At 44.3% G+C, this 24,210-nt stretch overlaps 1 protein-coding gene across 4 annotated transcripts in view; it reads right to left on the bottom strand.

Annotated features, from left to right (window-relative positions):
• cep112 (centrosomal protein 112) overlaps positions 1 to 24,210 on the bottom strand; it is a gene marked incomplete at its 3' end in the record, with an annotated part of 95,644 nt that overhangs the window by 26,523 nt on the left and 44,911 nt on the right. For all 4 annotated transcript variants that reach the window (XM_080488156.1, XM_080488153.1, XM_080488155.1 and 1 more), the window contains 3 exons: positions 21,954 to 22,136; positions 14,331 to 14,561; positions 3,291 to 3,353 (listed from right to left, as the gene is read on the bottom strand). In XM_080488156.1, coding sequence (XP_080344282.1) covers positions 3,291 to 3,353; positions 14,331 to 14,561; positions 21,954 to 22,136 — 477 coding nt within the window. The remainder of the gene's footprint in view (positions 1 to 3,290; positions 3,354 to 14,330; positions 14,562 to 21,953; positions 22,137 to 24,210) is intronic.

Raw genomic sequence — 24,210 nt, 5'->3', positions numbered from 1 at the left:
AATCTCACAATTGTGATAATTGAGTTTGCAAAATTTGAAGGGAACATCAGAACAAGTAGTCCACACACACACACACACACACACACACACACACACACACACACACACACACACACACACACACACACACACACACACACACACACACACACACACACACACACACACACACACACACACACACACACACACACACACACACACACACACACACACGTATCTTTATTAGTAACACCAAACTGCACCCACTACTAAACAAAATCACAATAAATTGTTGGGTGATTCAAGTTTTTGTGTATTATATAACATCTTTTAAAAAGTTGCAAACCACACTCGTTTTTGAGTCAAATGGCAGTTAAATCACATTGTAGGCAACTGCTAACATGACTTTGAATATTAAGAGGTTTGATTCTGTTCAGCTAAGGACTAAAAGTCCAACGAGAAATGAGCCCGATTTGGACGTAATCATCTAACAAGTTGAGTTCTGCTTCTTTAGTGGACAAATGCTGCACTGTGTTTTAAATCACGTGTTTGATGTTAACCACAAAGTGTACACATATCGTTTTTCTTATTATTTTTTTTACTTCACTCTGATTAAAAAGGTGAAATTCTAAATTCTGTTGCAGCTCCGATCACTTCAGGTGTTAATCTCAAGCTTCAACATTGAAAAGAGAAACTGTATTCCTGTTTTAATTTCTTAAAAGCAAATGTGCAACAGAATTAATAAATCATCTTATAAATCCTATTTGGTTAATGCATGCATAAAGGGTCACACGTGAGCAGCACAAAGCTTATTAAGCAGCATTGTGATGAAATAAAATATGTATATTTGCATATGAACTTCAACCTCTAACGTGCCTCCACTCCCATGGCCAATTCACTCCACCTTCTACCTACTCCCATGGTGGACAGTCAGGGATAAAGTAATGATCTCCCACCAGCACCACAACTACCACCCACTGTAACTTGATCATTAAGTGGGGGAAGAGAGCGCAGCCCTGTTCAGTTCACAGGTCACCCAGGAGGACCACTCACAGCTAGACGCTTAACACACAGGATCGGATAGGAGAGACACTAATTAGGAGAGTCTGAGTGAGTGTCTGTGTGTGTGTGCGTGTGTGTGTGTGTGTGTGCGTGTGTGTGTGTGTGCGTGTGTGCGTAGGCAGCAAAACAGAGACAAAGGCAACGAGGTAATGTGCAAGAGAGGGATTTGTGTGCGCACGAAAAGTAAACGTACACCCTCTCTGTGGAGCGTCTCCAGTCCCCTCAGGATAATGTATGGCATGGTATGTTTTTAATTGGGCTATTAGCCATGCAGCGGAGCTCAAGAGCGATGCCCCCTGTCAGACACCAAGGGGTTAACAACTGGGGGTTAGCCTTTGAGGTTCAAAGGCCTCTTGTTTACATTTGACTGAGCTGCCCCAAGGGGGAGGCAACAAGACCCTCTCGGTTCCACCTTTACCTTTTAAAACAAAGCCGCCCAAGCCCACGACAAATAGACTGCATTAATCACGCATATTAAAATGTTTGCATCAAACCCGCATCTTCAACAGAAGCCCCTTGTATACCAACACGCCGGGGCGAAGGTGTTGAATTCTGCACACAAAGACCTCTTCTTTAATGTCAGCCGGGGCTGTTTGCTAAAACGCTGCCAACGTCGTGTCCCCAAAACAGAGGATTAATCACTTGTTGTCCGTCTGCGGTGCCACACTACACCGCCAAAGCGGGCAAATATGGCTGAACTTTTGCACAGCATCCGGCTTCTTTTGAAGTAGGGCATTGTGTAACTTAATAAGCTACCGTTTTCTCACAACATCTGCTTGTCAACCCCGCTTTCAACTCTGAGCCTCCGCAGCCAACCCAAAAATGGGGGGATTTGAAGAGGAGAATAAAGAAAGAAAAACAAAAAAAAAAAAAACCCTCTCTTTGAATCTCCTATTTGGGTAACTGGGTGCAATTATGACCGAATGATTGTTATATTTTAACCTAATAATCAAGAAGAAAAACGCTTTTCTCTTGTAATATAAACAGTGTTTAGGATGTTTAGGATCTTTAAACCGGCGAGGTGAGAGCCGCTTGACCTTCCTAAGATGTTCCCCTGAATGGCAAAGTGTGTCAAAAGAAGTCAGATTTCTGTTTAAAGAAAAGAATTACCTTTAAATGGAGGGGCAGGAAATAATGTCAAACACATGGTGTTTGATTAGAAGCGTGGCCAGACGAATCTATGACAGGGCAACGGAGGAAGAGGACAAGGAGTTTATACATTTCTCTGGCCAGCCGGGGGAGAATGCAGGAAAGGAGAAAACCAGACAGAGGACAATTATGAGGAAGAAGAAGAAGCGAGAGACTGTAGCTGAACGTCGAAGGTCAGTTTGTGTTTCTGATTTTGAAAGACTTTGCAGAGGCTTAGCGGTTTGTTTAGGTTTTGTCGCTCCCATGAAAGAGCTGAACCGCACACTGCGGGACGATGGGGGGTACAGCAAGATCACATAGAGGAGACAGGGGGTGACTCAAAGAACACAGATAAAGTTAAAGAAATCCTGACTAAACTTGAAGCGAAGCTAGTAAAACATTTCCCACTGCAAAAAGAAAACTCTTGAAGATGAGGGAGAAAAATGGCTAATGCATGGCACGCTGCTGCAACATCCAAAGGGTAGAGCCAGTCGGTCGATCATTACTTGGATTGTAAGACAGCGGGAAATACGTTTTGTCCTGAGTTAAGCCAAATGCAGGCAAAGGACGGATACAATCTGGAGTTGTGTTTGACCACACATATAAATCTTTACCTCAAGAATTTACTCTCTTTACATCCATTTCAAGGAAAAAAGTAGGTTTTGATTATCAGTTATTACCAGCCCTTATAATAAACATGATCGAGGCTCTAAGAGAGTTTGAATCCCAAAGGACCACTAGTTTGTTCAAACTACTGTTTCCAGCAATCACCTCTACACAGAGAGATAAAGGAGGGCTTAAGAACGGTGAGAGAGAAGTCAGACTGTGAAATTTGGGACGCTGCCACTGTAATAGAAGCCTCTGTTTTGGATGTGTGGTTTTGTTTTTCTGAAGCTTGCCCAAACATTGCGAGTCGACTTGTCTTTGTGTCTGTCTGCCCGGGTTAAAGGGCCACAGAGGCTTGTTGCCTCTCTAGGAGTGATTGTGTTGTCATATGTGCTTCCTCACCTGGCCCATCAGTGCATCTGGTCTGTACTGACACACAGAATAGAAATCATAATAAAAAATCTAAATAAAAGAAGGGGGAAAAAAAGGGGGCAGAGGAGAAAAGTGATTACCTGTGCAGACCTGGCAAGCTTCTGACCGTACTCCTTCTCAAGCTGCTTCAGCCGACTGTTGTTCTGCAACGAGAGGGAAGGCGGCAATGTGAGAGAGGAGCTATGCGGACAGGTGGATAAGAGAGACACAAAGAGACAGAGAAGTGAAATTCAATCTTCAGCGAGGAAGTGCACCGAGACCCCCCTCACCCTCACCAACGACTCACGTTCACACGCACAAACACACTTGCGATGACCTCTGCCTGTTGGCGGTGCGTCCCCGCAGGCGCGGGGGCCAGTGGCCTCTTGGCACAACGCCAGTCCCGACGCTCATGCGTGCCAGCCGGCAGTGACGGGCATGGCGCACAGTGGGCACCACTCCCCTCTGATCCCCTGCCAACATTTCATCACTTAACAAGGAAAGGGGCATGGGGGGGAATTAAAATGTTGCTGCCAATTAGCTATAGGGTGAAAAAAAAAAAAAAAAAAAAGCGAGACGATCGAGCGAAGCTGGGAGACTCAACAGGGTGGAAACAGAATAGGAGTGAATGGAAATTGTTGTTAGAAGTTTATTGAGCGCTGCTCGTCTCTTTGTTTTCTGTTGTTTGTCTATGGGAAGCTCGCCAGCTGGAAGCAAAGACCGCGAGTGTCTAATACAAGATCCGTCTCCTTTCAGCTCGCTGTGTTGTGATGCCATAGTTTCAACGAGCGGCTGAACAGTGGAGTGAGATAATTAGGTGTGAAGTGCTGGAATTCCACAGGGATGTCAATGGCTGTCTGGAAGCACAGTGACGGGGGTCTACACAAGCACTGTGGAACCACTAAGCCCCAAATTAATGGGGGATACAGGTCAGTATTTCAAAAGTGAGGCAAGTCTTTTCAACAATGTAAGTTTCATACTCTTGGGTTTGTCAATTTAAAGTGTTTCACTACGTCCATGTTATTTAGATGCGACTGTGTCAATCGACTGTGTACGACAGTTTTGAGCCCATTTGTGGCGGTCATCCTGTTTTACCGGTGGATAGCGGAATCGGTCCATCCATTATACCAGTTCCATCCCACTTAGGGTCAGTCGGGGGCTGGAACTGATCCTAGCTGATAATGAGCGCCGGGGAGCTCGCCCATCAAAGGGCCACACAGAGAGACAAATCACACAGACACACATTAACATTTACATATTCAAACAGTTAATTGGTGATTTATAATTAACATACTGTGCATGTCCTTGGGTTGGGGAGCACCTGCAAACTCCACCCAGACAGGCTTTGACCTGGGAATCAAACTGACGTCGTATTGCTGTGAGGATTGTTTCGTCTTCAATCAAGAAAGGACAGAATTAAAAAAAAAAAGAAAACGAAAAAAAAAAAGATCCTGTATTTTATGTGTTGATCCCGATTGAAAAACAGAAAAAGAAAACAGCGTGCCTATAATTTTTCAATCCTGAAGCAGTTTGTGAAAAAGGAGGGAATGCAGAGAACTCTGCAGAAATCTTTTTAAAAAGTGGAGTAAATGCACGCGCGCACGCACACACACGCACGCACGCACGCACGCACGCACGCACGCACGCACGCACGCACGCACGCACGCACGCACGCACGCACGCACACACACACACACACACACGCACACACACACACGTTCTGACAGTCGCTGGCAGACAGACAACTCATGAACAAACACGGCCCCATTGAGCGCACGCCTCGCAGCCATCAACACCTGAGCTGCATTTGGACTCTGCACCCCATCCAAACACTTCCTGACAAACACCACCATCCGCTCTGAACGGACACACCTGTCACCACGGAAACACAGAGCCGTCACCAAGGATACGGGCCTGTCTTCCAGCGCCAGGACGCTTTGAGTGGCGGCCCGCTCGTCCCTAGGGGCCTTACAGGCAGCTGATGAGAGCGGAGACAAAGATGGGTGTAGAAAAGGCGAGAGAATGAATGGTCTGTGGCGGAGGGTGCAAATGGGGCCCCCGCCGCCCCATGTTCTTTATAGGCGACACATTTGTTGTCTCTTTTTAATGTGCCGGGGACTGCTCCATCTTTGTTGACTGACACGGTGGACTTTATCAGATCATTTCCGTGTTAAAATTCTTCGCTTCTGATTTGTTGTCCTCGTCTTTGTTGGCGTCTCTTTACAAATTATAGCAAAGCTATGGCGTGGCTCAGAAGTTGAAACGTTAACGTCAAAAGAGAAATATCAATAGCTTTGCAATTGTACTTTAATTAATACGAAATGGGTTGTGTAGTTTACTGTATGTGGCTGTGAGTTCATATATTCATGGAAACATATGGCGAGATTGACATGCAAACAGGCTCAGATGTTTCATAAAAACATAAAGAGCTCGCTACTTGCCTATTCCTTTTTACCTATGGGGACTCGGGGGAATTCAGCAGGAAGCATTGTACAACATCATACATTATACAGCTCAACCGTCTAAACGCACATTAAAAATGCCTGGAAGTAGATGAAGATATGGATTGTACATGCAAGGAAGAAAATAGCCCAACCGGACTGTGACAAATACAGAAGGAAAAACAGAGCTAAATTAAAAGCTCGGCCATATGTGTATGCCTGTGCGGGTGTGTAAGAACTTTCAAAGACACTACCTGTGCCCTGCCAAAGGCATTTTTGTGCTGAAGGCACTTTGAGGCTGTATCAGGCTCTTCAATCGCCTCTTAATCCTAGCAGTGTGGAGTGCAGCTGCTTTGAAGTGTGTGTGTGTGTGTGTGTGTTTGCGCGTGCGCATGGACGCTTATGTGTGTGCATGTGTGAGTGTGCGCTAAAGAGAGTGGAAGTAGATCTGAAGGCAAGGCATGCACTGCTTACCAGAACTTAATTAATAATCTGCAGTGGGAACCAGGCCAAACACACACACACACACACACACACACACACACACACACACACACACACACACACACACACACACACACACACACACACACACACACACACACACACACACACACACACACACACACACACACACACACACACACACACACACACACACACACACACAGACACACAGACACACAGAGATACACACACACATAGACACACACACACACACACACACACACGCACGCACGCACGCACGCACGCACGCACACACACGCACACACACACAAAAGGAATGATGGGAGTGGCACAAAGCAGGGGGACAACTTTCTCTCGCACACGTAAAGATTTGCCCACAAGTTACACTTTTTCAAAAATACACAAAATGAACAATAATCGCAATAATCGAGTTTGATCGCACACGTCCAGTGGTAGAAATAAAAAATGAAGTATTCTGAGAATCTGTTCAGTCCCGAGCAGGATATTACTTCCATATGACATTTTTCTTTTTTCTTTCTTTCTTCTAGAATATGTTTCCAATCATCTCACATTGCTAAAAAGCAATTACGTTTTTTGAGTATCAGCCTGAAGCTGAACTCCGACAAAACATGTAAAACTTTGCACAAGAGTTGCTGACGCAAAGATGATATCACTCCACTCACAGAGAAGAGAAACTGCGAGTGCCAGTTGACAGGTGACGGGGGTGAACAACAGGGAGGTTTTAAGGCAACGATGAGTCATAAAACGTAGTCTTTTAATGATTGCTGGTAGTTTCACCCAGCACGGAACGCGCTGTATATTGCACACTGGGGAGCTGATTTATGGGAATCATTTCTTGAAAAACAACAACAACAACAACAACAAAAATTGGATTTCAAAGTGGAGCTTTTCTGCATTGCTCCACAAAGCCTTCAGTTATAGTGGCAGTAGTATTTGTAAGCATTCAAAATGATTCTCTGTTCACCACGCATGTCTCTCATAACAATTTGAGTTCAATCTGCCAGCGAGGGAGAGCTGGGAGATGTTATTTGCTCGTTTGTCTGTAATCATTGCTGTCTTGCTGCGCTCGCTTGCGTATCTGCGTGCGCAAGAGAGAGTTGCCGCTGTAATGACAAGAGGCTTTATTTCCATTTCACAGTTTGCCATCACTGCCTGTCAGTAGTGATTCTCTTCATCCCCGCTGCTCACTGTCAGCGCTGCATCACACGCCGCACAGAAATAATGCATCATGGGTGCGCGCGGGCTGCCGTGCACAGATAAACACACATCAAATGCGCGAATACATGCAACGCATCGAACGTTCAGTGATCACACACTCTACCAGACAGTTCTTGATATCATAAAACCAATTACATTCATTACCATCAGCGGGGTTGGGCTTAACATCAACCCCAAAAGACAGGATTTGTTTGAGGTGATTAATGGACGCGGCCGCTGAATCAGGGAATCTCTTATTTTGAGCAGGTCAAGAGTGTCACGTGATCTGTATCCATATTTGTGTGAAAGTTTGAAGGGGGACGATCGAATGTGATCGTTATGAAAGGAATAAATCTGCATAAAGAAGTAAGTCAACTAGTCGTTTAAACTAAACTTTAAATGTCATAATTGCATCTTTCTAGTCTTTCGGGCGTTAGCGTCTCCATTCCCGCTTTATTCAGCGAGAGTTTCAAATGTGAGGACGGAGGACGATTTTGACTTGAATTAAGGAGTTAACCCAAAAAACATAGCCCGATATCACAGTGTCCCACTTAAAACTCCACTTCAAACCGAAGTATAATCTATAGCGTGCAACAAGATGGGAGCTGCCTGACGCCATGTTTTAATGCGATTGAGAAAGTGTGTCGCTTCCCTCCCTCCTCTTGGATGACTTCAAAAAGTGAGCAAGGGAGCTGTGTGATGTTTTTTTGGGACGATGGAGCCTTTACTTTGACTCTTTCATCTGCTGGGTGACTCACTCGCTCGCTCTCTCTCTCTCTCCGCCGCCGGGCCCGATGGTGCACTGAGGAGACGAGGAGCTCGCATAGGTCTGGGCATGCGCACGCGTATGGCAGCGCATCGGCTTTTGCACACAAACAATCTCTATTGCTCTGATGTAAACATATACCATCAGCAAACTAATCCAGATTCAGACGCCCTTGATCCTATAATCAACACACCCGCTGCAAAACATCTTGAACTTTGCCTTTTCTTCCCTTCCAAAAACCAGATTCCTTGCTCCGTCTCCCCGATCCTTTTGTCTGTCAGTCTGAGGTGAATGTGGGCCCCCTTTGATCATCCCAGAGCCAGTGTTTTTTTCCCTCCTTCTCACCTAATCCATGACCAAGTAAATAATATGATTTGGTGCATCTCCACATGGCAAAAGACCAAACTAATAAGTCGGCAGTGACAGCAGGCGCGAGAGAAGAACAAGAAATCGGCATGACAACAACAATGACAACAACCTCGTACCACCATCTCCTGGCTGAGGGAGAGAACGGAAAGCTCACCGAGGCTGAATGAATGTCTCAGGGGGTCAGGATCAGAGAGGGCGTGAACAGGACTACGGAAAACTGTATCAACTACCAGATCAGCCTCTGCCAGGTCCCTTCACCCTGACTTTAATGTTCAGGTGTCTGCGTCGTCTGAGGAGGAAATGCAAGAAGTGGTTTTCTCCAAAGCGGTAAGCAGCATTTTCAAATCAGAACGTGCATTCCTTCAAATTTCCTCGTCAAGCAGTTTGGTAACTTACAAATAAAAGGTTGCGTCTCATCACATTCAGGTTATTTTCTTTAAACACAACTGCATTGCTCACATTGTCGGCGAAGCGCCGTTTTTAAAGACACACCGCAGCTTTATTGGCGTGATCACTGCTTCAGGACATACACCTTGAATCAATGAAAGCTGACACGCTCCACCATTTGAGAAAATGAGGATGTTTACCCTGAAAAGGCACATACATCATGCGTATAAAAGTTTGCCATGAAGCTGCAGGTCTTTTGAAAACGTGTAGCGTTCGAGTATGTTTCGCGCTTCACCTGTCTTGGGTGGTCCGGTCAGAAGTGCACGGCTCTAAATATGGACGGGACTGCAACAGACTGCAGGCACATTAAGATCCAATCACTGAGACCACATTTGGAGATGGTCGGGGACACATGTGTCCACACGTGGGAAATCGGTGGAAACAGATGCATCACCAGCGACATAAAAAGACTTGCATGCTCAGCTTTGTACACAGCAAAACAAACAAAGGTTCCAAACAGATGACTTCAACGGACCACACCAGTCTGTTCCAAGAATGACCTAATATCTGCTGCAGGTTTCTATGACAAGGTTTGAGACAAAAAAATTAAATGAATGTGAGCAAAGAGCCCCAAATTATTCCTGGAAACAATGTCAAATGTGAAAAGAGTTCAAAATGAATATTTTACTTTTAGGATTTGCAGATTTTTTTGGGCACAGTTTACTCCTACTGTCCAAAAACATGCATTAGAGGCTAACACGTGAGCTTTAATTGCTTGTAGTATTGTTGTATTATTGTAATATGATTGTGTGATGTGTGATTGCTTGTCTCTCTGTTTGTAATGTGACGGACTAACAACAAGTCCAGGGTGTACCCAGATTTCATCTGTTGTTTCGTTGGGATATGGTGGCTGTTAAATAGTGCTGCACCTGCTACAGCCTCAAGTTTTGCTGGCTCGCTGTCTTTTCCAGCAAAACATCTTTCTCTTGAGATGCGATTGCACAGATCATTCTCCGTGTTTCGAAGGGCGACTCGTTGCAGAACACAACTCGTGAGAGGCTTGCATTCTTCACACACCCCCACCATCTCAGCGCAGATGTCATTGCTTAAATAAGTGTTTATAGAACAGATCGGATCAGCTCCAACACAATGGGGTGACTTGGTGTCAAAACTGTGTTGCGTCATCTGAAAAACCTATACATTTGTGGTGCCATGTCATAATGAGTGAGAATGCAAAAAAAAAGCCAGCCAGGGGATATACGATCACACAACGCAAGCTCACGTTTTTAGAGGAGAACCTCTGAAGTTTTTGGAAGCATGCACACACACACACACACACACACACACACACACACACACACACACACACACACACACACACACACACACACACACACACACACACACACACACACACACACACACACACACACCTCCTTCAAGCAAACAGAAATACCTGCGGAACAAAAGAGACTAATTGCAGTGTGGAGGTCTTCATTCCTCAGTTTTGCAGTTCTGAACGTGTGTGTGTGTGTGTGTGTGTGTGTGTGTGTGTGTGTGTGTGTGTGTGTGTGTGTGTGTGTGTGTGTGTGCGTGCGTGCGTGCGTGCGTGCGTGCGTGCGTGTCATGGGAAGACTGAACTGTGCCGTGCCTTTCATGTCAAGAAAGTCAAATGGGGCATGGCCAGGGGGACACTGGTACTGTGACACAGGGTGCAGCGATTGGCTACTGCCTGCCAAAAAGCTGCCTCCTCATTGGCTGACGTTTGCCTGCAGGTGATTTTGTCACACTCGGTTATTTTTTGATGAAATGCTCGAGCCCTTTGATCTGAAGTATGTGTAGGCATGCACGCACACACACTCGGAGGTACTACAAATGCACACACACGCATTCCTTTCCCACTACTTGCCCGAGGAAATATCAGAAAGGGTGAGCTTTCAACATCTTCTGTCACTGTTGCTATTTTTGTGAATATGCAGGTTTTTTCTATGTACAGTACATGCATGATGACATAACACTAAATATTAAAATCTGAAAGATTTATGAAGTCAACTCTTTAAAATACAGTATGTGTATACAGTACATGTAATATGTAACAGAGTACTCAGTATGTGCTTTCTTTGCTGAAGTCAAACACACTCCCAGAGAAATACCTCGCTCTACACAAACGTATCAGGCAAAATTTGTACATCTAATCTTCTCTAACACATCAAAGAGCTCTAGTAACAAGACCATGAGTGAATATGGATTTAAGGATCCAGACATTATTCATTCCCCATCAAACCTGAAGTCTCCGGAGCTTTTGTCTCGCTTTATCTCAGATGTCTAGAATTGACAAGCAAGGAGTGAGCGTGTGTGAAGGTGCAACACGAGGACTGTTTCTCCCCTCACTAACCAAACTTTAAGTTCATTAAATCACTGCCTATTAAGCACTTATTGCCAATTTAACCTGTGTTTACATGCCAGCGGGCTGACAAAAGTGTCTACGCATAGTAAAAAAATTAAAATAAATCAGTTTCAACACTGCCTAGCCCACATTTCTGGTTAAAGTCAAGTCTTTAAAGAATGCCCTAATGCTCTGAGCTTTGCCATAACTTGAAGGCAGGGGTGAGGATGTGGCAGGGAGAGTGAGAGAGCGAGAGAGGGAGAAAGAGAGGGGGAGAGAGAGATGAAGGTTGGAAGTGTGGCGTAGAATAAGAAAGTTAGATACGGAGGCGGTGTGGGTGAGAGGCAGGATGCGTGCTCGCTGCAGTCCAGAGATGAGGTGTCTTTATCAGGCACAGAGGCAGCTTCACAGGCCCCTTAGTGCAGAATGGAGATTGAGAGGTCTTGGGTTGTATGAATTTCCTCTCACACACCAACACCTCCATCATCACCGTCACCAGCCCCAACACACACACACACACACACACACACACACACACACACACACACACACACACACACACACACACACACACACACACACACACACACACACACACACACACACACACACACACACACACACACACACACACACACACACACACACACACACACACACACATACACACAGGAAGACACTAACAAAGACAAACTTCAATAGCAACAACACTAACAAACCCCCACACACCTTTCCCTCGGCCTGCTTCCATCTCTCTTTTCCGTTTGGCGCAGATCAAATGTATGGAACTATCTTAACGTCTCATCTTATCGCCTCTGATTTTCTGTTTCTCATTACTCCATTCAAAAGCTTTGACTGTCTTCTCCTAAAACATCTCCCAAAACGTCCCCCCCCCCCGCCCCCATCCCCCTGTATCCTCCTCTCTCCTCTGTCTCTGCCTTAAATGCATGCGTCTTTGATGAGAATCCATTCATGGATTTAATGGATTTCTCTGGCCTTTTTTCCAGGATCTGGGAGATGTGTTCAAAAAAAAAAAAAGAAAGGGGAAAAGCTGGCCTGCCCAGGCTCTGCTTCCAAGAGCATGGTGGACTGCAGAGGACAGCAGTTCTGTCTGCATCAAAAGAATGAGAAATTTTCAGCTTACAAAACAGGGCGAACGAGTCAATATGGATCTGAGGCCCGGCTGACTTCAATCCCATGTGAAAAAAAAAAAAATGAAAAACTGGGCGCAATGTAGTAGAGAAAGTTTTGCCTGCCCACTCCGAAGTCAAACTTGGCGACAGATTAAAAAGTACAAAAAAGGGGGGAAAAGTAAGACGTTCGACCTTTGGTGATTTTCTTTTTTTTTTAGAAGCATGCACTTTCAGCTGACAGAAAAGGATGAAGAAATCATTAATCTCTTTCATAAAAAGTGAAACTAGCACATTGCTGATAGTGTTATCAGTCTCAGCTCAACATTCGGCCTAGGAGCTTTGAATCCACTCCAGATTGCGCCACAACTGTGGGCCACTTTTTTTTCTTTCTTTTTTACCGTGTACAAAAAAGGCGAAAGCAAGAAAGAAATCAAAGCGTACTTAAAAGAAAAAAAACATCAAACTTTTACAAAGCAAAACAGCCCTCACTTCTAAAAGAGAAACAGGAGATTGATAGTAAATAGCATGTTTTCTTCAAATGAGGATTACTGCATGAGAAACACACTTTTTCTCTCTCCCCCGGATCTCTCAGTTCTGTGTGCCATATGGAGCCAAAATGGCCGCTTGGGTGCTCTGGAGGTCCCTGCATTCTCGGGCTAATGCCGAGCAGCTGGCGTAGGATGGTGTCTAATGAAAAATGCTCTCTTTGATGGGTCCTGCTGAGGGATTAGGTTCTGATCAACACCACCTTAGGTCAGCTTCCTGCTAGACCAGCAAAAGATTACGGGCGATTTCCCAGTCGTGGGTCCAGTTTCTAAGGTGGCGAGAGGCGGGAATGTGACACAGAAAGAAAGCAAGACAGCAAGCAATAAAGATACGGGACCTTTGAACATAATTGAAGTAATTTCTTGGTTTGTCAAGATGGCAAATGGAAAGCTGGATAATGGCTGCACTTATGCCTGATCCTTTGACCCAGTCCCACCGACAAGTGTGACCATTTCAGAACAATCTATCCCAGGACAGGTGGGTTACCGAAAAGGCTGCAATCCTCAAAGACAAAAGTACATGTGGTGTTGATTGTGTCAGCACCGTTACCTTACTCAACCCTGTGTGTGAATGTTGAAATAGCATGAAATATTGTGGCGAGCCTCCTTTGATGTTTGTTTGAAGGCAAATTATTTCAATAACGCTAAAGCCGTGTGAGTTTCACAAGCAGACGTGCCGTTTGTGAGCCTGCGAGCAGATGTATGCAGAGGTTAGCATCGGCTGAGGGCTTGTGCAAACGCGCAGGTGCACCCGATCCATATGGCGTGCAGCGTAAATGCACAAACGCCTCTGCACGCTAAAAGGTATTGGAAAGGCAAATTAAACCAACCAACCGTTCCATCGTCTTACTCGCCTTTGTCCAGCTGGTTAATCTGCATGTTTGATTTGACGCATGTTTTTAAACCTGATGCCACTTCTGACCTGTCGGTGGCGAGAGTCGAACAACAAAGACTTTTCAGTCAGGAAGGCAAGTTACAAAAGCATGGGGAAATAGGTGAAGCCAATATGTCACTACATCACTACGTGCAACAGCACGAAACAAAGCAGAAAAGAACGAAGTGAAAATGGATATGGCCCCAAAAAAAAAAAGAGGTTGGAAAAAACAATCTCAATGCTTGTGTGGCTTTTCAACAATCACAACAGAAAAGCCCAGATTGATGCATTTTGGGTTTGTTTGGAGCAAAAGTACAGCCTTTTCTTAGGAAATGAGACTTGATGGTAAGACAACAATGTGGTAGAGCTGTGAATATGGTGACTGTGTTTTGAAGCAGCAGCTTTAGCGTGAACTCATTTCTTTTAAACGGAGATCTAATTAATGTGTCATTTCTGGATTAAAATGAGGATTCCAGTGCTCATTGGCAAAATCCACAAAGAGTTGTTTGGTTCACTAAAACCTCTTTATCGTTTCTCTCCGTCTCATTATTCACCTTCTCATCAATAGCATTCTTCTCCTGCTGGTGGCTTCTTTCGAGGTGGCTGTGAGTTCTCTTCAAGTCAGAGCGAAGCCGTTCCAGGGATGCTTCCTTGTCCAGGACCGCGCTTTGCTTTTCCTCCTTCTGGAGCGCCGCCATGTCCGCCAGCTGCTGCTTATGCTGGGCCCGGTCCTGCTGGAGATCCTCACGCTGCCTCGACAGCTGGGTTTCCAAATCTGAGATTGTCTGGACAGAGATAAAGAGATGCTCAGTGAGTGGAATTCGATAAATGACAATTAGGGCCAATTTTTTTCCCCTCCCCCATAACATTATGTCAAAGATTTCACTTTGAAGTACATGCTAAGTTTGTGTTTTGAAAGAAAATCATTTATTTCAGAACATCTTTCAGTAAACATGCAGGGGTAACACTTTGAAGGAAAGATTTGGGCTGATATGGAGAGATAATCTAATACAGTGAGTGTGAAGGAGGGCCCGTACAGTTAATCTCTGAAGAGCAGTTTTTACAAACATCCTTAAATGTTTCTGTTTTCCTCTGTGTGGATGTGGGTGGGGGCTGTTGCAATGGCCTGACCTCTCTCTTGACCTCTCTCTTTTTGAACTACTCAGCCGTGACTCTCCCCAGAAAAAGAAGACCTTTAATAGCACTGCCAGCGAGAGTCAACATTACATAGTAGGAATGCTAATAAGTACCACCCCGTGGCCCCTGAAACAACCAGAAATATTCTGGTCTGACATGTACAATGAAGCCGCTGCTCAAGAGTTTGGGAGATGTCAAAGTGAAACGCATCGACTACGGTTTTGTCAAAACTACTTCACACTATGAGGATAATGATAATAACTGTAAGTGAAGGAAACGGGGAAGAGGCTTTATTCATTCCTAAAATGAGACTTTTCTTAATGCAAATCGCCATATATTTGAGTTTTCCTGCAGCCAAATACCAGAAGTAAATACAAAGTAGGAAAACACCAGAGATGAGATGATCTGCAAACAAAACTTTATGTACAAAAAGCATCGTAGTTAAGCGCAGGTAGCTCGAAGATGCATTGCAGTGTTTCACACTTCCCTACCTGTATTGCATGTATTCCCTGGCTATTGCACACCCTCATTATTCCCCTTGATTTACTTAGTTTTTTATTACTTTGCTTTGCACTGTGGGCTCAGCCTCCTTGCCCCCTCCCTCTCCTTAAACGCCTGGGCATCCCAGGACAACGCCACGTTAAGGCAATCAGACAGAGAGTGTCTGAAGTCTTTTTTAGTGTGCAGTGGGGAAAATCAAAGAGACTTCAAAGTGTCACAAAAACAGGCAGATGCTGCGGCTCTGTGTTATCTGCATCCCTCCTACACTGGCACCCACCGAATTGCGTACACACATGCGCACGAAGACAGTCACACATGGCCTTGTTGTCACACACACACACACACACACACACACACACACACACACACACACACACACACACACACACACACACACACACACACACACACACACACACACACACACACACACACACACACACACACACACACACACACACACACACACACACACACACACACACACACACACACATAAAAGCAGGTTTGAAAAGTAAAAAAATTTAAATAATAATCATTTTCAATGCCCAATTTCCTTGTCTTTCAATATTAGCAGTCTTACTGCTTCATGTGTGTCCTCAAGGGCAAACCGCTATTAGATCTGAGCCCTCGAGAGTCTTTAATGTATAATTTTCCTCTTTAACAAATGCAGATGATCTTTTAAAACGTGCTTTAATTAGTTAGAGTACAATCCTTTAGAACAGAAGCACTGGCAGAAACCCAATAAGCCAAAAGAGCATGTTTCTCCTGGAAGAACGCGAACGCAGCGGATGCATCAGGGCATGAGTTATTATGATGAGTGTTAAATTAAAAGTGGCCGTACAACGCAGAGAAAATATGCTCAGTTCAAGAGAACGTGTCACCAGCAACAATAAGGCCATAACATTTCATCATCTAATGGTATAGTGTACACTACTGTACAAGACAGGAAGTCACAGCACCAGAAGTTTAACCGTTTAACTGCTTGCTGTCTGTCATTCTGATTTTACAAAACATTAAAACATCCAAAGCGATAGCGGGTAATCAGTTCTGTATAACTGCGAGAGATGACTGTAAATATTCTACTGATATGCTAAATCGCGAAAATGTTTCTAAATTCATGACAGATGATAAATACGTAATGAGACCATTACTGTGAAAGCCTCAGTTGAGTGACAGAATTGCAGCTGACATTCATGTGTGTCCAGACTCATGTGAGTCAGAGATTTTTCACTAACTCCTCAGCTGGCGCAAACATAAAAAAGAAAGAAAAAAAGAGTTTAACTTTTAAGAAATCTCGACATTCTGTACCTATATTCCCTTGTGCCAGTACTACTTGCGCTTTTATGTGTGCACATTGCTTCATGACTGACAGTGATACCAAAATGAAATTGAACTTTTATTGTTTTATTTATTGTTGCCACTTAGATCCCTCCATTGTGATTGACTGAAATGCTTTCGACCATAGATGTACACGGTTTTATAGTCACAACAATAAGTGATTTCTTTAGAATAATCGTACCTCAGTAAACACATACTACATTTTATTCTTTTCTTTTACATAAGTAACTAATGTAAAGCACTACTTTAAGAACACAGCCCATCATTCATCACACCTATGTACTTCTAATTCTGACATAATACATGTAGTGGTGATGATCCAAATACCAAACTGATGCTATTGTGAGCATGTATAGAATCAGGATGGTTTATTCGGTCACTTCCTTAACATTTGTCATTCTGATTGAGACATCAGATTGTCCTAATTACAAAAACACTTCAGTGAAGTGCACGTGGGCTCACGCAAAAAGAATATCATCCCATAATGTGACCCACTGTGACAATGGCCGTTTATGACATGTGCACATGATCCCACATTGAGCTTTACCGGGAATCCTTCCAGTACAGAAGATGAATCTGTTTACTCGACTAAGATGATCATACATTTGAGAAAATGTGAATAAAATGTATTTTGTCACTACCATCCTTTCAAAACACCACGCGAGAAACTTTAAGCAATACACATGCACTGCAAGGATTTAATCTCAACGAGGGTTAAAGGGAAGAAGGAAACCAGTCCTCTCACTTAGAATTTTCATCCTGGTCAATTATTTGTGTCCATGTAAACAGCTAAAGTTCTTCTCTTAACATGAATGACCATATTGTTTGAATCATTATTCTATTAGAGAATAGGTCACTTAGAAATTATGCACTAATCTAATATGTACAATATACTTATCTTATCCAAAACTAAATGCAACATTCAGAATGAACTAAGAAAAAATGAATGAATCGGATCGCGCGTCAATTCGGGGATAAATAATGCATTACTTTTAGATTTAACTTGACATAAATATAATGTGTTAACGCATGCTTTTTGCATCAAGAATGAAAGCCCACGTGAGTAAAAGTGTCATAATGAATGACTTGGTGTTGTCAGCCAGATAAAAATGCATCTGGCTGAAATCCAAGATGGGATGTATGCACATACTAAATGAATCCGTGGTTTGAAAGGGAGCATGTTGTAACACTCAACACATCACAGAGCATCAGCATTTACTGATGATTTCAGCCATGATCAATAGTTCCACGGCAGGCGGGGAGAAGAAGAAGAAGAAGAAGAAGAAGAAGAAGAAGAAGAAGAAGAAGAAGAAGAAGAAGAAAAAAAACCAACAACCCACAGCTGAGTTGTAACATAAACACTCAGGCGCACATGGCAGGATGTGATGAAATAATTTAAAGAATCACAAACACAATGACATGCTGGCTCGGTGGGATACTCATTCACTTCTGTAATCACTGTGTAACAAAACAAGATTCACTTGACGATAGTCAGGGACCAATCATTTTGCTCGTGACAGCACACAGGCGTTGGGACGATCAGCGTGCACCCTGGTCTGTCTGTCGAGCGTGTTCTCTTTAGCTTTGACGTAGTCTGTCATCACCCTCTTCATTTGACTCATTTTAATCACGTTCTTGGGATTGAAAGGCTTTGAAAAATTGACAGCATCATTATTTAGTCCATCACAGCCCAGAAGAAAGACCTCACAAGATTCTCGCTCTCTGCCATGCCGTTTGAAGTCCAGATGGTGTGTACCGTCCTTTAGAAAAGACATAATTATTCAGGAGAATAATACCCATAAAATGAGGCTTGAGGAGGAGCTGATGAGGGGAAATATGAATGACGTGTCTTGCAAAGAACAAACAAAAATTCTGATGTTTGCAAAAACAAGGCCTCAAATTAATTTCTAATGCTGGCCCTAGTTCTTGAAGTCAAACTCTTACTGATGTTTGACAATTAAAAAAAAACCTCACAGACACACATTTCAGAGTGTTGGGGACAATAGAGCGGACATAAATGCATAAAATTGTTTTGCCATGTAACACAATGAATCTTTATATTCTTAAAAAATATTGTCTTAGAAGATAAGACAGGTTTATTGTGTGGCGAGTACACAATGACAGTTCTGAAAACGTGTTCCAATAATGTGGGAAAAGGCGGTTTATAAGAGGAGAAAAGGCTTTGGTTTCTTCTTCAGAGTGACTTGTAGTGACGAAGTGACTCATATAGTTTTTCTTTGCAACGTTAAATATAGTTTAAAAACTCCATGGGCTCACATCTATAAAGTACAAGTCTGTAAAAGTAAGCGCGAAAGGCCACGACATGAGGATTTGGGCATGTTAGAGGGCATGCTGGCGATGGATCCCCTCCCCAAAAAACAGTCCATAAAACCACTTTGTCCCCCCGGGGGGGGCGCATTGATCAGCCAACAGAACAACACACAACTGGCTGCGGGCAAACGCGTTTCAACAGCAACATATTTCATCATCTTGGATACACAACCAACAGAAAGCTTCCTTTCACATTTTGGTATTTGAAAATTTAAAAAAAAAAAAAAGGGCCAAGAAATAGATCGCTCTTTGGAGAGAACAGTGAGTTAATTCCTTGAATTGGCAGGATGCCCACTACATACCGGGGCCTGGACCCATATGCTTAATTCTAATGCTTTCACTTAAGATATCGTATCATGCAACATGGAAGTAACCTCGAATGAAAAGAAAAGATAACTTAACATATCAACAGTGTGACATGATTTGGAAAGGACGCTCTGTGCACACGAATAAAGCTATTTTAATGTGTCGTAGCTGAAGCCTCCGAAAGACTCAGGTGGCATGAGGACAAACTCGTCCTCGCCTGAGTTTTTTTAGCTCCTCGGCACTCAGCTGCCGCAACCCTTCATTGCTTCTCAAACACCAGCCAAGTGTCTGGAACGCCATTTATTAGTGTCCCACCACATCAAGGGGATGACTGAGTATTACTCTTCCTCAGAGTGTGTGACTGACGCTATAGCTGCTTTCTTTTCCTGCCAACTTTCTCGCTACAACTGTTCGTCAACTGATCCCCGGAAAAAAAATAAATATGTGTTGGATTCAAGAGTCACGTGTCTGGGTTGTCTGATTGTGTTACATGTTGTGAGATGGCCAATGAGTAATAATGCTGTTGATGCACTGTCTGACTCAAGGACACACGAACCAAATGTTGAAAACCAAGGAACTTCTGGCACGTGCTATAAAATGAGGTTTATAAATCCCACAAGGATATTTGTTTTACAACTTTCACCACATATTTGTTCAAAAGACGTGTAAAATGGAACATTATACGTCTAATATTTTCATTGTGGCAGACGTATTGTTCAACTTGCCCAACATGGGAAAAAAATAACTTTTTTACCCATTTTTCTTTTTTGTAAACATATCTGCTGCTGGTGTGTCACTTCTTGTTCTTTTAACAGCACATCCATGGCGCCGTCCTTCGCACAGGAAGTCAAATCAACTCGCATCCCCATCAATTTCAGACAACCCACGACGCTGTTCTCCATCTTTCCGAGGCCTGAGCCAAAATCTTGATTTTCTGGCGCAGCAACATCTGACATTCGGCGAGCGTCTCATCTCTGCTTAAAATGCTACACCAGCAAACAGGAGTGGAGAATATGAAATGAGGACTGGGGAAGTTTGTTTCCTGTCACCTCCTGAGACTCTGAGATTTGTCAAACCACGCGTCACTTTGACATGAGCAGGGCGGCATGTTATTAGCAGAAAACGTCCTGTGGTGACGGCAACCACCAGGAAAACCAAATCACATCTCAGCTGGTGGCATCAGAGCTGTGGAAGACGATCCACCCAAAAAAATAAGACAAGGAGACGTCGCAGAAGCACTGAAAACTTAAAAATAATAGAAAAAGACTTTCTCTTCAGTATTCACCGTTTCTGGATTTTAAGGATAACTTAGCCTGCCACAACTCAAGCTAATAATGAATACACAAGAAACTGCTGTGCTACAAGATGATTTGTTGCCTTAACGTTGTCACTTCAGTAAGAATGATCGGGAACCATTTTCAACGGTAGCAAATAGCGTCTAGTTTCATTGTTCAGGCCAAGAGAAGCTGTTTCTGACTGACTGGGTCCTTTTTGTCATCAGTTATTGTTCCAGCTCCGAGACACACTAGTAAGTGTAGTAGATCGTATTCTTGCCTTTATGAGTGGTCCGACTGACTTAGCTACATTGTGAACTAAACGCCAAATAGTCGCCGGCAAGTTTTATTTTCTTCGCCATTTATTCGGTGACCGCTGGCGCCAATATTTAGAGGCTGAAGATATTTTCCAACTACAGTGAAGTTGGATCGCTTTGCTAAAGGTTACCGAACATAATTCTCTGCATGCTGACAATGTCCATTTCACAAGCCTGAAGAGTCAAACACATTCCCAGTTGGAGGCTGGTTTGTCAAATGGCTTCCCACAGAGCTCCGATCCGACCCAGGCTGGAAAGGGGCGAAGACAGAGTGTGAGGCGAAGGAGAAGAAGACCTGCTGTTTCCACTAAATGGCTGGCAGAATAGCCTCTCGGGGTCGGAGGGACGCATTAATATGGACCCTGAATGTCGTAGACGCTTTTGTGGCGCACTGTGCCGCAATGACAGAAAAGCCGCCGTTTTCCGGAGGGAGCTAGCTTCCTGCGGTGAAAAGACAGTGCGGTGCAAAAGGACACTTTGGCGGGACTGTGAGCGCTGCACAGGGCATCCACAACTGTCCAGGGGAAAAAAAAAGACTTAATAAAACATGGCACAGAACAAAATTGTTTTGTGGATTTTTGATATCGACTCTAAAAACCTTGCCGCGTTTTGGAAACGCAATTGGAAAAAAACATCGGAAAAAACCTCAAAGTTTTTTTTTACTTTTTGTGTATGTGCGCAATTCTTAAAAAAAAAGACTATTAATCGAAGATCAATATTGATTAGATTTTTGGTGTTGTAGCATTAAATGTGTAACAATCGCAAAGATTATTCACACCAAATGTTAATGTCTGTCTTGCTTGAAGTTTAAAAAAAGAAAGAAAAAAAAAGAAAAAAAAAAAGTACATTAACCCGCTGTGCTTTTGAGACCCCGGGGAAAACGTCAATGGACAAAATAGAAAATGGTTGTCCACGGGAGAGCGATGGGTCAGCATGTGTGCGCGGACGTGGATCAGTGGAGACCCCCTACCTGGGCATCACGCTTCCTCCACTCCTGGGTGTGTTGCTGGTGTTGTTGCAGGGCGGCCCTGGCCTGCCTCTCCAGGCTGTTCACCTCCTGCTGGCGCTCCTGGACCAGGCTGTCCTTTTCCGCGCTGTGCTGCTGTTGTAGCCGCGTCCTCTCCTGCTCGTGCTGCATGCGCTGCTCAGCCATCTGATTGGACAAGCAGGCAAAGAGAGACTTCATCAGCCAACACACACTCAGAGCAACCCTGTCGTCATGACAACTTGTCCATCCACCTATCCATCCATCTTTTCTTCGTCCTGTTCTGTCGACCCCCTTTCTCCCCATCCAGAACAGCCGGGTGCCAATCCAGTTGGGTGAGATTGGTAGCAACGGTGGGGGAAAAAAGCAACGAAAAAGAAAAAGTTTCTCCGCTTCTTCACGCCGTCAGAGAAAGACATGATGTGATGTGTTTACATCTGGAGTGTTCCCCCGCCCTCCTCCCACCTCTGCCGCCAATTCTACCGACCGGTCTTCTGACGTCCCGCTCCCCTCTCTCTCTCCAAGCCTGTCCCCCTCGCCCGACTCTGGGATCGGCAAATAATAGAGCAGTTAGTTTGGGCAATGTGAGCAAGCTGGTAGGGGTTAGCCATCTGGCTGCAGTAACTGCCCGGTGCCCCATGCTATGCGTCTGACAGCATGTGAAAATTGGCTTAGGCGAAACTATGATGATCATTATAAACCCAAAACGGCGGAAGAAAAGCAAGTTAGATGAGGACGGAAACTTTTGGATGCATTGAAATGATGCTGAAAGGTTGCCGGTAGTGCTTTTAGTTGCGATTTTTCATCAATATTATACATGAGAATACGATTCTCCTTGGCCATCACTTTCAAGGCTACGATCTTTTGTGTTTACGCCGGTAATATCTAAACCCACAAATATACCCACTAAGAATTTCGCGAAATAATCATAAGAAAGGCTTCGCTAACGTGCACACAATTCTTAGATTTCAGCCAGTTATAATCAGCAAGCACATAATACAGTAGAAAAAAAACAACTAAAACTTCTGTTTTTCAGGGCTTAATCATCCTGTCAGCTGAAGCAAGTTTGTATTCTAGCTGGGCTGTAAGCGGAGTCACCTGCTGAGAGGTGAGCCTGGCCAGTGCAGCTCCCAGCCACAAGCCTCCAAGCCTTTCCCAGGCTCTGTTCCGTTCCCACTCCCCCATGGCGGGGGGACAAGTGACCCCCACACCATCCCACCGTGCAGGCCCAGCCGGAGCCTTGAAAGGACAGCAGGGGCCTGGGGCCCATTTGCTTCCCTGCTTTGAAGCTAATCCTCTGCACATTGTGCATGACGGCACCCTACCTGGCCCGCCAGAGAAGCGGAGATCAACAGCCTCAGTGCCCGGTGCCTGCTCTATCCACGGGCCTATCTTCCAATGCTGCATGCTATTCAGAGCAGGTGATGAATGAGGGACTATCTACAGGAAGCCGGATTCCGTCCCCAACACTGAGAGGAAGGCCACAATAGACACTTTATTTTGGCAGCCAAGAATTTACTCTTCAGCTTATGTGAGAGCTTTTCAAAATGTCCTGAAAAAGAGGCGATGAAAGGATGGATAGAAATATGTTTTATCTCTTTGGCTCAGTTGTTGGCGTGGTGGAGGTGAACGTACAGATGGAGTACACCCCGACAATAAGTCACACAAATCGCATCTTTCAAAACAGAACAAGACAGCGGGCAGATACTACGCCAGAAAAGGGCATCTACCACAGACTGGTGATGTCTACAGAAAATTCCTCAGAAAGGCATTTAAAGCGCCTTTCCCATAACAGACACAAATCAGATCCACAGCCAGAATGCGTTGTCCCACAGGGGCAGTCGGCTTCATACAGCGCACAAGTTACAGCTGATGGATTGATAAGCCGACAGTTGCTTCAGGAACTCCCCAGCAGGACAGCGGGACATGCGGTAACAGAAACTGGGGGTGGACGTCCTGGCTTACAGTTCGCTCCCCGTTGGGCCATGGGGTGTTTTAGAGGAAAGAAGGTGTCTGAGGTGAAACGAGGATAAAGAAATGAGTTCGGTAGATCCATTGTGAGAAGAACAGAAAAGGGAAAAAAAACACGGAGAAGAGCAGAGGAGATGACAGAGAGCAGCAAGGAGCCTGGCTGTGACATCACGTAGCGCCACAGTGGAGTGGAGGATGCTGGGTGCTGCGGTTCTTAAAGGGGCCGACGTGGCGCTTACGCGAGAAGACTGAGTTGGTTATAGCACAGCTT

This window comes from Lipophrys pholis (genome assembly GCF_963383615.2).
Source record: "Lipophrys pholis genome assembly, chromosome: 19".
NCBI lineage: Eukaryota > Metazoa > Chordata > Actinopteri > Blenniiformes > Blenniidae > Lipophrys > Lipophrys pholis.
Note: the sequence above shows the minus strand (reverse complement) of the source record. Positions and strands in the feature narration are given on the sequence as shown.